At 34.1% G+C, this 15,968-nt stretch overlaps 1 protein-coding gene across 1 annotated transcript in view; it reads left to right on the top strand.

Annotated features, from left to right (window-relative positions):
* The window catches only part of Nrx-IV (neurexin-4), a 29,684-nt gene that overhangs the window by 4,151 nt on the left and 9,565 nt on the right, over positions 1-15,968 (top strand). The window contains exons 4-14 of the mRNA XM_088228539.1: positions 5,192-5,333; positions 6,103-6,306; positions 7,045-7,211; positions 8,863-9,039; positions 9,834-9,995; positions 11,181-11,397; positions 11,639-11,789; positions 12,866-12,972; positions 13,261-13,386; positions 14,837-15,040; positions 15,240-15,404. Of these exons, the coding sequence (XP_088084665.1) occupies positions 5,192-5,333; positions 6,103-6,306; positions 7,045-7,211; positions 8,863-9,039; positions 9,834-9,995; positions 11,181-11,397; positions 11,639-11,789; positions 12,866-12,972; positions 13,261-13,386; positions 14,837-15,040; positions 15,240-15,404 (1,822 nt within the window). The remainder of the gene's footprint in view (positions 1-5,191; positions 5,334-6,102; positions 6,307-7,044; positions 7,212-8,862; positions 9,040-9,833; positions 9,996-11,180; positions 11,398-11,638; positions 11,790-12,865; positions 12,973-13,260; positions 13,387-14,836; positions 15,041-15,239; positions 15,405-15,968) is intronic.

Genomic DNA, 15,968 nt, shown 5'->3' with positions numbered 1-15,968 from the left:
GTAATGGTCACCGCGTTTGCCTACCAAGCTAGAGGTCTCGAGTTCGATTCCCGACATGTATGATATGAAATATTTATTTAAAAAGGCGTTTTTACACTAAAATATTTCATAGTCCCTAGATTGGTACCTGAATCATTAGACTGATCATCTTACCTTAATGTAACAAAAATGATCAAGATACGCCGCGATTGTTGTACCAGTGCAGTGCCCTATGCACCATTAGGTGCGGAAAGGGAATGATGATGATGTATTCATATTATTATAATGTTTCATAGTATCCATATTCAATTCAATAATGAATTGGTTCAATAAAATATAATGATTTAGCTTATAGCACAAAGAACCAAAAGGTGTATTGATATACAATATTTGCTATTTTTTAAATTAACTCAATAAAATTTTGAATCATATAGTAAGATCTTTTGCATATAATTACCTTCCGCCATTTAAGCCATGCTTTTCTGTATATATTTTAGTTTTAGCAAATATATTATTTTGGGTGAGCATTTCCTCCAACACGTTTATGTAATGAAATATAAAAAATTGGCTAAAAATGGTATTTCATATTGATATATTTATTTGTCAATGTGAAATATCATTGTATTGCTTTACTTTCAAAGACCAATAAATTGTGAATCGTAGGTTGAGGGCTACATATCTATTTACTTCTGATCAATATATCGTCGGCCTAATTTGTAAAACTCTTCGAACTTACCTTTATTCAAGGGAGAGTAAAAACAGTTTTTACTTCAGTAGCGAGTTTTTGATTAAATATGTTTTTTTTTTTAAATAATGGAACAATATACAAGTTTTACAAACAAAGATTATTTGAAGTTCGAATAGAAAATGCTAAAATATCATTTTTGACCATTTGTGGACTTCCAAGTTTTACAAGTTAGGGTGACGATATGTATATTAAATACTAGATGCATTTTATTATTTTTTATATCAAAATTCCTACTAAAATGTAATGTTGAGAGCACAAAAAAATTATAAACATAATAAAAAACGACATTTTTCATTACATAAAGGAAATACCACTTTAGCCTAGATTTCAGGGAAAACAAGTCGTATTAATTTATGTTTACTTAATTATTCCGAAAAAAAATATTTTTTCTAAGAACTGCTATATTTTTCTACTGAAAGTTAAAAACATTTCTTATGTTGTCAAGTTTGGTTTGTTTTACCATTTCAATATACAATAAAATATATGTTTTAAATAACAATCTTTAAAGAAAAAAAATACTTTATTCATACTGCAGCCAGTTATTATCATTCCTTAAAGTATAATTAAGATAATAACTCGATACTTTATTATTATGTCCTTATTTCAGTCTTAAATTTGCGTAAGTATTATTATCTCTAATCTGATATCCCGTGAAAATCTGAATTGCCTTTGTCTGATTTCAAAGGAACGCTGCTTGTCCAAACACAGTAGTTTGCATAACATATCTCGCATGTATTTAACACTGACTAACCTAATGGGTCGGGGTACGTAGGATCAAGCTCGTGGAATCCCTCCTCCAATACGTTGGACCAATTCCTGACTGCGGATCTCGGCGCTCGCTATGAGCTGCGCGCGATAGCCACGCGAGGTCGCAAGATGCCCCAGGACCATGTCTCCGAGTACATGCTGCAGTTCTCCGACGATGGAGAGGGGTGGAGGACCTACACCACGAGAGTGGGAGAGGAAGAGGTATAGAGACGTTGCTCAGATGAATTTTTCATAAAATCATTTTAAAAATCCATGATAATTTATTCATTTTCAAAGGGTATACATAAAATGAAATTAGAAAGGCCAATATTTTACCTTGATTCTGCAAAGTATTTTATCAATGGCAGATTTGTGGGTATGTATATTGAACTATCTCAATAAATAGTCACACTACCATGCATTTAAAAATAAATTAAACATATGGGCCCATTGCACGTGAAGTGAACTGTCATTTTAATCTCATATCATAACTTATATTATAATCAGTGGATGCGCCACATTTACTATATCTATTGTGTATTGCACATTTACTAGGTTGCGGTGTTAAATTTATTGCTACCTACTGAGCCCTAGTTTGACTGTTGCGATTATACTACTGTGGGTACAATATTTTTAATTCTGGCCCAATAATAACTGAACTGTCACCGAATGTACATGTGATTTTGATATTCTCAACGCGATCGCCACAAGTTATTTTAGCTATCAATAAGTCATTCCAATCCCCTGTGTCGTGTTATCGTATGAATCAATAATCAATCGATTTTGGGGACCGTAAAAATAATATTAACTCTTATTTATTGTATTTTTAAAATTTACCCCTATCGGGACATTACTGTAAATAAGAAGAGCTTCGCAATTGCGCCACTAGGCGTAGTTTGATATTTACAAAAAATAATATTTTTATTTTAATATGAATTATTTTTAGCTTTGTTAATCACTCGTGAACAAATATTTACCAATGGATGTTACTCAATTATTTTTACAATCTTTATCGAAAAGGATTTTACACGCTTTCATGACACTAGCGGGCATTTTGGTTTTAATTTTAAACGTCACACCTGGCGGGCGGGAGAAAAACAACTAAATGTGCGTTGGGTATTACTGAATGTTGTGGCATCAGTTAAGTATTATCATTTTTGAGGGCTCCGGGCGTGTCTATGTAATGGTCGATGCAAAAAAGTAAGGTTAAAGTTTTTACCATTTTGTTAGTTGGCTCACTTCACATGCAACAGGCTCATATGTAAATAATTTAAACACGCCTTAAATATGACGGGAATTTTAGCTAGAAGCTGCCTATTTACAATAATAATGCAAAAAGTGGTGTAAATGTGATAAATTTCAAATACCCTAAAATTTTACTGCTCGGCTATTATGAGCTGGTCAAAAATAACTTCTTCTTCTTGAGGTGCCTTGTCAGATCCCCCGACGTTGGCGATCACTACAGCGAAAGCATCTCGGTCCTGCGCTACTCCGCAGCCAGGACAACTGCTTATTGTATGTATTCGCAATAGTGATTCCTGGGAAAAGATGACCAGAGTGGTTTCCCGTTGCCTTCTCTGGTGGATTTTTCTGTCGGGGTTACCTTCCCTTAGCTGGTTGGTTCTGGTTTGTAGGCGCCAGAAACTCGCCTTAACTAAAAATTACTAAACTGTAAAATCAAAACCCGGTTGTTAAGGAATGGGTTTTAAATTTACAGCTTACTCGAGTCACTTGCATCAGCTCATGGCGATATTATTATATGTATATAGCGTATTGGCCTTCTCTGGCTTAGAATTTAAAGTGACAACGAAATGGTTACGTTTTTCAAAATATCTCTTTAGTTTTAATCTGTAAATTTAGTAAGTTGTAATATTAACAGCCAAAAGAATTAACAATTTATGCTTATTAATTTAAGCTTAAACTAACTACCTAATTCTATTACTTCCTCTGCCTGCATCAAATATTTAAAAAAGGTAGAATGTGGTACTTTGTCAAATTATTAAAACAACTTTTCTTCTTTCAAAGATATTTTATAATTAACAAAATTTGTGTGATGAAATTGGACCCAATTTTAACTACATATATCTTTATTGACAAAATGGATGCGAGAGTTTTTTTTTTTAAGTTAAGGCAACCCATCCTTACAAGGATGGTTTATGCCATTTTATTTTAAAGAAATACTTGCGTTCTTATGATTCACCCAAATATTTCATTTTGAGGGTTATTTTTAACAAGTTGTAAATAACTCACTACTAGAAAATGGGAATCAAGTTGGGGTAGAGTGGGATTCGAATCGCGGACCTTTGAGCTGTGAGTCTGAGACACTAGCCACGGGACCACAACCCGATTCAATACCCCGTTAAGAAAGGAACGGGGATCAATTTTGCTGCACTCACATTATAGAAAAATATTTTTTTAAGGAAGAGAGTTATTAAGTTTAATAAATATTAGCAGACTAGTCAAATATAAAGATAATTGGCACATCTTTATAGGGAGATGCATGATTCAAAGCATGGAAATAAAGATGATATTGCATTCTGTTCTCTCTACGTACTTTATGTAAAGGTACAATATTATGGTGTTAATAAAGCATTTTTAGCTAATAATAAAAATCAATAATTTGCTCCTATCCAATTTATCAGTTTTCATCTAGGTATTTAAAATATATCACATACTTATAAAAGTAATGCAGTCGAACTTGGTTATAACGATCACGGAAATAGCAAGATCTCGGATGTAATGAGGAAACATTAGTTGACAGTTTAGTTTATGGTTTTCTCCATATGTTTATTTCTCGGGCATACCGAACAAAAATGTTGTCAACATAATTTTCTAAATAAGAACCTAAGTAATCCAAATGGGCGGCTAACTTAGGACCGATACAGCTGGGCATCGGGATCGGATGACATTTATGACACTATGCAAGTATCTAATTGGCGTTTTCATCGACAACAATGAAAAGATAACGCGCCTGGTTGATATTGCGTGTAAAAATCCCAAGCTTTGTTAACTCAGTAAGTACTGGCTGGGCACCGCATTACAATTTACAACTTTTTTTGTAATTTATGAATGACATCCTTGTTTCAAGGGTTTTTACAACATTTTTCAGTTTTTTTTTCTATGTTCTGTGGTCAATGCATAATAGATGATACGAATGGGTGATTTTAGATCAGTTAAAAACTGACCCTTGAATTATAAACATGTCTATTAACAAGAGCAAGTCTCTTTAATTCTTGGAAAACTGGCAATTATTTGTGAAATAGAATGTGGTGCGAAAAATATTGAAGAGTGCAAAAAGTGTTTTCAATCCTTATCCACAGTGTTAATATTGTGGAAAAATAAGAAAGTTTACTTATCTGCATTTGAAATTTAAAAGTGGTTTGTTTGTAAGCATTTATTAAAATTTTCCTTAATAGTTTTATTTTTTTATTATCTATCTGTATGAACTATACATATATTTATTTGTTTATTTGGTAACAATATGCAATGGGAATTAGATTTAAAAACCCTCTATGGTGTAACGAGTAATGCTTACAATGAGCACGTTCAGTCGGTCCATCTTCCTCGTAATAACCAAGTTTGACTGTATTTTATTTTTAATATTTGTGGTTTACTTTTTTTCTTGATAGTATTTTTTTAAATCTGCAGTAATAAATTATATTATTGTAAATAAACAAATTGATCAATTAGTTGCCTTAATTCATATCTTCTCAATAGATGTTCAAAGGAAATAGTGATGGTGACCACATACGCCGAAATGAGTTTGAAGTGCCTATAATAGCGCAGTGGATAAGGATCAATCCGACAAGATGGAGAGATCGCATTTCACTTCGATTAGAGGTTTATGGTTGTGATTATAGTAAGTATTATTTCCATCAAATTTGTAGATTAAGTTTGCATTAGTATTTACTTCAATGGCTTGTAAGCTATCATGTCTGTGATTATATTGTTTGCTGTCTGTGAATTTATGTTTGTGGATACAATTATACCGGATCAATGAGCTGTCGGGTCAGATGTATGTAAAAATTAGATACAGTAAATAAATAAATATTTCGTACAAAGTCAGTTAGAATTTGAAGGCACCTAGTGCCTAGTGGGTGAAATAATTCACTCGAATCCCACCCACATCAACAAAGGTTTCAGCTCTTTTACTTCACGAAGGTCAACGGATGGAAGAGTTGAGGAAATAAGGATGTTTAAACATAGACAGAATGATGAATGTTAAGTAAAGTGGCCACTTAAACCAGCCAATGACAGGTCATAAGCCCTGTAAATCCCTAGACATTCATATTCCCATCTCAAATATGTTCTCCCACACTGTTGCAACAAATTTAGACATGTGAATTGTTTACATGGCATTCATGTACTCAGATTCAGATTTGAAGTCTATAGTCCTTAAAAAAACGGGATATGCTTGTGAGAAGGACTCCTATTTAATTTTTATTGATCGTTTACATATTTATATTTATCGAAGAAATAAAATATGGTTGATAATCAAATCCAAAAATTTGTAGGTTTTATCTCTATAATAAATGACAATGATCTTCCATCAAGAATTTTCCGTAACAAACTTGAATAACATTTAAACATTTTACCTTCAATAACATTTTTTTAATATCATATTTTAGTTGCCGATACATTATACATGAACGGCTCTTCTCTTGTGCAATGGGACCTCACACGAGAGCCCATCTCCGCTTCTCGGGAATCAATCAGAATGAGATTTAAGACATCCGTGGCTTCGGGAGTTATGCTGTATTCGCGAGGGTCTCAGGGAGACTTCATCGCTTTACAACTCCGAGACAATCGCTTACTACTGAATATGGACTTGGGTCAGTATATTTTACATTATTTTACCTTGTTATTATTTTTTGTTTCACATACGGGTATAAAATATATAACAAAACAAAAGCAAAAAGGTCATTTAAAGTTTGGCCTGTACATGGGTATACATTTAAAAATATTATTTAAATTAAATTTTGATCATATTGCATGGTGTTATATCACACAACTGTCAAATTTTAAATGGGAACTAATGTTGGTAAATATTAGCATATGACCACTTAACGACTTTTTATGTCTACCGGTTTCGAGGCATACCTGTCTCTCCATCAGGACTTTCACTACACCAACATACAAATACTAAAATACACGTTCGCCTTTACCATCACCGTAGTATACATAGTATTTACGAAAAAAAACATTAAAAAATACAAGGGATGCAAACACCACCGTGTCCAAACATGCACTAAAAACTTAGGTTAGGTTACCACATCACGAGAGATTCCATGTCATCATTGATATATTGTTATTAAAGTGATTGTTAAACCTGTTATACTTAAATATAAATCAAAATGATAAAATCGTTTTATTTTTATCTAGAATATGGCAGCACCTCTATCGTTAAATTTACTAGAAGAATTTAATAGAAGTGGTTACTTTAATAATTAGATTGATTAATTATTCATGGTTTTATGGCTTAGTTAAATAGTGGGAATGGGTTTCAAAAATGAAGTAAAGCTTTCATTGTTAAATAAATAAAATTTATGATTTCATCATTACGTTTGCAGGCTCCGGATTGATGACTTCAATGTCCGTCGGTTCCTTGCTTGATGACAATATTTGGCACGACGTGGTGATCTCCAGAAACAGGCGAGATATAATATTCTCCGTAGACCGCGTGGTCATCCAATCTCGTCTTAAAGGAGAGTTCAGTCGACTGAACCTCAACAGAGCTGTAAGTATCTTGAAAAAGTTTTGCTAGAATGAACATTAAAGTTTTTAATTTATTTTTCACATCACTGATTGTTTTCAGCCAACAGCCCTGTACAGAATTAGTCTATTGTTAATATCTGGTTAAATATTTATACAATCTTCGTTCATTTTGATAGTATTTTTGATATATTTTTACAATTTCAAATTCAAAGCTGAATACTTTAATAGGTACTATCATCATTTCAATTTCAACCGTCCATGCGCTCAGTAGCTGCAAGACTTGTTGCTATCTAAATTCTAATTTTATAAATGTGCTTTTTATTTCGTTTTTAACCAATCACTTAAACTCTAAACTTAAAAAATTTAAAAATAAAAATGTAAATAGGGGCTAGATTTCTCACTGTCCATGCGCTCTGTAGCTGCAAGATGTTCTGTTATCTAGCTCATATACATCATAATTGTAATATATCATAATTGGAGATGAGGAACTAGAATCCCAACCGTCCATGCGCTCTGTAGCTGCAAGACTGCATTGTACAGCGCCCTTGAGGTGATTTTCACAAAAATGGCGCTATATAAATTATCCAAACATTATTATTATTATTAATCATAGAATTACAATAGTCCAGAAACTGAAGCCGACAAAACTACTCATAAATTAGTAGTTTTCCGTTTTGGCCATTAGTTACTCTGTAGACATCGCTTAGTACGCAACAGCCGATTAAAATTAAATTACGCTGTGTTGTGTCGTTTGAGTGTGATGTATGCAAACTTGATTCTATGCGCCTTTTGGTATATTATTTATTTATTTATTAACGGACATTGTCCATGTATACAATTTATAAGGTTTAAATATTACAATAAAAGAATAGTTTAAAACATTAAAAAAAAAAAACAAAGAAGCATTGACAAACATAAGGGACATCGAGACAAGATCTGGACTATTTATTTAGTGCTCGTTTAAATCGTTGTAAACTTAAACCAAAAAAGTCCAGATCTTGTCTTGAGTTAACAATACGACAAAGACGGGTCATTGGAGAATTTAGGCCATAGTTTTTTCTATGCTGATTGATGAACAGAACTTCATTGTTTCTCAATCTACGAGTCGGAATATTGAATTTTACTTGTCCCAGTAATGATGGAACATCGATTATACCATTTAGTATGCCGAACATATATATGGAGTCAATATTAGTTCTACGTTTTTGTAGACTAGAAATATTTAACATTGACTCTATTTCAGCATAAGAATAATTATCTCTCTCTAGTCTGAGCATCCACGCTATTTTTCGAAGCAAGCGATGTTGGACTGATTCAATGTGATTTATGCGATTGACATAGAATGTAGACCAGACCACGGAGGCATATTCTAGAAGAGGGCGAACAGTTGAGCAATAAAGAGTTTTGATTGTATGGACATGAGTAAAATCAGAGGATATTCTGTTAATGAAGCCAAGTAATTTCAGTGATTTATTAACTGTATTATCTATATGCTCGTTGTATGTCAGTTTATAGTTTATTTATTATATTTCTATTAGTACAATATTTTAACATGAACTGTTTATTATACCAACGGTGGCGCTTTACATTAATGTGGTTCAAAAGTTGAATAGCTTAATATATTTCCCCCTGTCATGTTTACCCTTGTTACTATGTGTGTTTGTTTTCCGTAGTTCTATATGGGAGGAGTTCCCAATAAGCAAGAAGGTCTCGTAGTGACGCAGAACTTCACCGGTTGCATAGAGAACTTGTATCTCAACTCCACCAACATAATCCGGGATCTGAAGGAAGCTTATGAAAATCAGGAAGCTCTTCGATACAAAAAAGTCAACACCCTTTACACCTGTCCTGTAAGCATTTAAATATTGTAACAATATTTTGAGTTTGTCCAAATTTTTGTAGACAAGGACTGGATTCAACTCCCTGGGGAGCTGTTTATATTAACATATTACAACAGAGATGAATAACATTTAAGAGAAGGTAATATATAAGTCTAGGCATCTACAGGGCTTATGACCTGCCAATGGCTGGTTTAAGTAGCTACTTTACACACTGTGCAACATTCACCATTCTGCCCATATTTGAACATCTATATTCCTTCAATTCTTTCATCTGTTGATGTTTGTGAAGTTAAAGAGCTGAAACCTTTATTTATGCGGGTGAGATTCATCTAATTGAATTATTTCATTGCCTAGTATGTAGGTGAAATAATTCAATTGGATGAATCTCACCCGCATAAATAGAGGTTTCTGTACATTAGAGTCTGTTATAATGAGAATGAAAATAAATGACGTACATACATGTCGGTAGTCAGATGGCAGAAGGGACCATCTGTAATTTTCAAAAATGTTCAGGAGAGCTGAAATAAGACTCGATTTCAAGACTTTGATCCACAAACTGAAACATTTTACTGTTGCTTTCCAATAATAAATTACCATTCTAAATGATGCTGTCCTTTTTTTGTTTTTTCTATGTGTATTTACTGAAATATTAATTAAAACCTTTTAAAACTAAAAAACAGAATAAAACACAGATGGTCCCTTCTGCCATCTGACTACCTATGTTTTACATGAACATTTAAACTTTAGTTGCACAACTATTTTTGCCGTCTTCTTACATTTTTTTTTGTTTGATGTGAATCCAGGAGCCACCGATAGCTCCCGTGACCTTCCTAACGCGCGGAGCTCACGCACGCCTGCGAGGGTACGAAGGAGCATCATCACTGAATGTTTCCCTGTCCTTCCGCACCTTTGAACCCGAGGGTCTTCTCATCTGGCACGACTTCGCCTCCAGCGGACATGTCATGGTAAGTCGGCCTTTAACAATGTCAGCATGGTCATAATAAATCAAATGACATTTTTTTGACGTTTTTAAAGAATATATATTTTTTTAATTTATGGATCTGGAAGTTTTGTAGTTATGAAATTATTCTTTCTGTGATGTCACGAGTTCTCGTCAATGAGTTCTGCTGACATTTAAAAGGCGGTGCAAGGAAGAGGTGCGAGGCTGTGACAGTGAAGTGATGTTTCGGAAAAAACTTAAAACCCACTTGTTCTCTAAATCATTTCAATAAATCCGTAGCATGTGACAACAAAATAAATTGTTTTAATTAAATTACAAATTTAAAAGCTTCAATTTAACAATAGAATCACTATGTAAAGCGCCCTTGAGGTATTTTATTACGAAAATGGCGCTTTATAAGTTATCCATAATAATAATAATAGAGCTCCTTGCGTAAAAATACACTAAACGTTTTAAAAAATTGCTACTGAAAACCAGACATCTATCACTAATTGATTAGTTGATGCTAAAGAACTTGTGACATAGTTCAAAAGTATTTCGTTTTTATTAAAACCATTTTTATTAATTTTTTTCATTCATTTTTGAGATGTTTTTTAAATGCTCTAATTTTTACCTCATTCAAAAAAAACTATTTTTATATCCAACTTCCCATAGCACTGAGCTTCCTCATTCTATAATAGAACACGGCAAATTATTCCTAAACATTTTGAGAAAAATTATATCATAAGGATTAACCGCTGTGTTTGTATGAATGAAACAATTGGTTTTTTGGTAAGGTTGCGTAAAATTAAATAAAATATTCACTTACATTGTTCTGAGTTTTTGATAGATAAGTACAAGATTATACAAAATTAAATTAAGATTAGATTAAGTACAACACTGAATGAATTAACCGTGACATCAATTTATATTATGTGGGTATTTGAAAGTCTTAGAAAGAGCGAAACGCAAACGAACTGTGATCAATGAGGGACATGGAGAATCTGCCGTGGCTCGATCACGCCGGTGTCGTGCAGTTCCGGTGTGCGCCTTGCGCTCGGTGTTGCAAGCGGTTAAAATGCAGCGTGTGAGTGCGTGCCCATAGCTGGATATGAATTCCAACTTCCAGAATTACTAAACTATAAATGAATATTTGAAACACCAACTGATTTTCCGCTTTGGCAATTCATTAAGTAATTTTTCTCTGTAGGTTTTCATGGAGAAAGGCAAAGTGAAGGTGGAGCTGGTGATCGGTAACAACCCGAGGATACTTCTGGATAATTACGACGAGACCTTCAACAACGGTCGATGGCACACGTTAGTCCTTAGTGCGTCTACTGATAATTTGGTGCTGTCCATAGATCACCGGCCGATGAAAACCACCAGGCTCCTGAAGATCACCACTGGAGGGCTTTATCTCATAGGAGGTATGTGTTATTATAATTGCAGTAAGGTCTTCCTGTTTCCAACACTAACACTGTGAGTAATTAGTGCATTTTCCACGCCCAGGTCCCAGCATTGTCCAAACTTTCATTTTCCCTTCTCAAAAATGTTTTCCCTCTGCTGCAACAAATGTAGGTCTCCAGAGACCGTGCTTTTCATAGGTTTTAGGATATTATTAATAAGTTATATAGATTAACTTTAGATTCAACTTTGTTTTGTTTTTAGGTGGAAAATCTGGTTATGACACACAAGGCTTTGTGGGCTGTATGAGGCTGATCTCTGTTGACGGAAACTACAAAGTTCCCGCCGATTGGAGACCAGAAGAGTACTGTTGTCCCGGAGAAGTCTTATTTGATGCCTGTCAAATGACGGACAGGTATGTACATAGTTTTTTGTATATTCCATAGCCATATTTATATTTTTGATGGAAATAAAAGAGCTGACAACTATTAGCTGATATGCACCTGTTTTGCTCATCCTGCACATGTAGTTTTTATCACAATAGTACCTTGATACACAGGTTAATTCCGAAAGCTGTTGTTGTTTTAGTAATTTTAAATAATTAAAAAAAAAAATTTAAATGATTTCCAGACAATTTTGTACTGTAAATTTTAATGGATGTGTTGGTTAAATAAAACAGTTTGATTAATAGTTTATTGAGTGCCATATCAACATAATAATTGACATAGTGGAGAGTTTTAATTATGAGCATTTTTTTTTGAGCATGTTTCTTACAAATTAAGGGGAATATTTTGATTACCATTTCTGCTTCGTTTTATTATTTGAAAAAAAATGTATTTATAAAATGTGAAACATAACTCTTTACACTGTACTTGAAAAAAAATATTTTACTGTATATCATCATCATCATTCCCTTTCCGCACCTAATGGTGCATAGGGCACTGCATTGGTTCACCAATCGCAGCGTATCTTGATCGGGATCAACCATGTCGGGAATCGAACCCAAGACCTTTTCGCACGGCAGGCAAATGCGCTGACCATTACACCACGAGGCCGACAAATATATATACTGATGGAAAATTTACAAAATATCAAAACAATTTTGCACGTGTTGAGTAAGAGTAGATTAGAATGTGTAAGTGAAAATAATTTTGCTGTCATAGTTGTGATTTTTAAAATATTTCTTCAGTCTGTATTGGGTTGGGTATATTTTAATAATTGATTTTTGTACAACAAATACACAGTTTAACACTGTCAATTGCACCACTCCATCCGATTATACCATACTCCAAAATTGATTTGCTCAGTGCAAAATTTATCTTCAAAAGTTCCTTCATATTTATTACATTTCAAATTGTTTTATTAAAATTTAGATTAGTTGTACGTTAGCCTTTTAAGTTAATTCGTAATATTTTCAACTTTGGTTTTTTTTAGATTTAAAAAAGGTTTTTCATCCTTTTCTTATTGATTTTATCCATGTGGTTTTTACAGGTGCAACCCTAATCCTTGCAAGCATGACGGAGTATGTCGCCAGAACTCCATGGAGTTCTTCTGTGACTGTTCTTCTACCGGTTATGCTGGAGCAGTTTGTCACACATGTGAGTTTCTTGCACTTTTCCCGCATGATGTGTGTCAATATTAAAAAACACCTTTTACTCAGGTAGAAACTTTGCAATACACTGCCCTATCAACTCTATTAAATCATGCTAGGCAAAATGTCAATTGGATTAAAAAATCTAAGACATTACTTTGCCATTGCAACTTACCGTGTAAACGCAAATTTAGAAAATATTCTTTCTTTTGGTAGTTTGAAGCAAAGCCCAAGCTATATCATTAAATGTTATAATATTTAGATACCGTCTAGTAAGTTTTAAATATTTTTCCAGCTATCAACCCACTGTCATGCCAGGCGTACAAGAATGTACAAGCGGTACAGCAAAGGGCCGATATACAGATCGATGTTGATGGGTCTGGACCACTTGATCCCTTCCGTGTTACCTGCGAATTTTATGGTAAGTGTAAATAAATTGAAATATTTAACTTAAAAGAAAAATATGTATTTAAGTTCTTAATGTTTACTCAAATTTTTAGACCATGAAAGATGTAAATAAATTGTGCTGGAAAAATAAGAATCGAGTAGAGTGGGATTTGAACCTCAGATCTTTGATCCGTGAGTCCATAGCATAACCACAACCCAGTTCATTTATATATATATATATATATATATATATATATATATATATTATTTTTCTTTTTTGTTTTAATTCTAGTTGATTTATTTATTTTCAAAAAGAAATATTAGCATTCTTATAATTTACCCAAATATTAAAATTTTTGGTGGCCATTTTCAACAAGTTGTAAATAACTCACTATTAAAAAAAGGAAATCAATGGGGTAGAGTAGGGTTCGAACCTCGGACCTTTGATCTGTGAGTCCGCAACACTAGCCACATGACCATAACCCAATTCAAAGTATTAGGTTCTCTGAAATGAACGTCATTTCAGGAGAAATGTACAAATTTGAATTTTGTCTAAGGGATGAGACCATCGCAGGAGACTGCTACGAGACATTGCATAGATTTATATACTAATATTTATGTTATGTTATTATTTATGTTTATGTAATCATTTTTATTTTTAGTATTCTTTAATCCACTTTCACTTTCCATTATGTTTTATCCCAACTCAACACAGGGTTCTTGGCCTCATAGAGCTGGGATATGTTTGATTTTTTTGTAATGTGTATTTTTGTATGAATAAATAAAGTTAGCGAGCTTCTGTACGTCGAGCTTATATAATGATATGAATCCTAACTCAAACATCTAAATCAAGGTAAGGTCCTATAAAAAAAAATCCTTCTCAATAATTCTTCACAGTTGTGCTGATCAAAGTTCAGTGATCGATGACAAACACACGTGGCGAATGATTTTAATTGAAATATATAGCAACAACCCAAGAAACAACTCGGCATTGTCTATTGAATACAATATATTACATTTTGCAAGATCAACAGTACTGCACATAAGACGTTAACTCAATAACGAAATCAGATGAAATATTCAGAGTAACGTCCTGGAGTATATTAACATACCCGCCATGGAGACATGAAGAACAAAGGAACTCGGCCCATAAAAGAGACCACAGGGCGTAGTAACATCAGTCAGCTCAACCCAGTCGTGCAGTAAATCAGTCAGTAAGTTCCAGCATATAGTCCAGTCAGTTCAACTCATCATCACCGTTTCTCTCGTGCTCCATAACTGTATCTTATTCTCCATGTAATAAATATGCATCAAACACCCAACAGTTTCATCTGTCGATCTCCAACTGGGGTAGGAACTCCACCCCCATCAACAAGCAAAATCCTACACAGTCTTTGAAAATTCTTTATAATAGGGAAATCCACGTTTTTTCGGCTCTGTGAAATATTGTAGAGTAAAAAAAATCTAATTTAATTTAATTACAGGTGATGGGCGAGTTCTAACAGTGGTCGGACATACCAATGAGCAGACTACCAGTGTGGACGGCTTCCAGGAGCCCGGATCCTTCCGCCAAGATATAGTTTACTCAGCGTCTGCCCCCCAGCTGGAAGCACTCCTCAATCGTAGTCACACGTGTAGACAGAGATTGTCCTACGCTTGCCATGCGTCCAGGCTTCTTGTCTCTCCCAGTAAGCTATCCATATAATATGTAATAATCGTGTCGGAATACTACGATCCAATCGGAAGTGAAATATTAAAAAAAATAAGATACAATTTGTGTCCATATGAGAAAAAAGTATCCACGAACATGTTAAATATACTATAATCATAGATAAGAGATAGTTGTGTTTTGTTGCTCCCTCAGTAAGATGATTGATTTTGTTTCAGGCGATGAGCAGAACTTCCGACCGTTTGCGTGGTGGATGTCCAGACATAACCAGCGCATGGACTACTGGGCAGGGGCCCTCCCTGGCTCCCGCAAGTGTCAGTGCGGGCTCCTGGGGACGTGCTCCGACCCCACAAAGTGGTGCAACTGTGATTCCGGACAGATTGGTAAAAATGCTCTTTATTTCAATATTACCCGACATCACCCAAGATAGAATCGAAGTCAATTAGCTATTTTAATTTCAGTTTGTTGACATACTTTTAAAAATTATTATGTATTAAAAAATATGCATTTATACAGTGTGTCCGCCGGCAGATTTGACACTTTAAATCGCGCTGTCTCTGGTTTATAGTAGAGGAAGCGGTGTGATAGGGGTTTCATTCGACATGGGAGTTTTGCAGATTTTTTATTAGCCATAAGTCCGTGGACAGGAGCCCATCGCGCTTTCGCAGTTGAGGCATATTTTGCAAACCAGAATTCGACCAATGTGGCAAGGTAATGTTTTAGTTACCAGTTTGATATCTGAAGATTAAGCGATGGCTGTCGAACCAGTTGATATGGACCCGTGTGCTAAAGTTTAATAGAACAGGGTTAGTCGGAAAGCATATGCATATTACATGTTAATCTTAAAGGGAGTTCCCTTAGTAACTAAATTTGTTGTAATATGTTATTATTTTATTACAGTTTTTACATCTTTCATGGAGCGAGATGCTTGTGTTTAGACGGGGAAT

The sequence above is a fragment of the Micrasema longulum genome, unplaced genomic scaffold (genome assembly GCF_059751315.1).
Source record: "Micrasema longulum isolate JH-2025_06_02 unplaced genomic scaffold, ASM5975131v1 h1tg000594l, whole genome shotgun sequence".
Classification (NCBI taxonomy): Eukaryota; Metazoa; Arthropoda; class Insecta; order Trichoptera; family Brachycentridae; genus Micrasema; species Micrasema longulum.
This window is presented reverse-complemented; position numbering and strand designations above follow the sequence as displayed.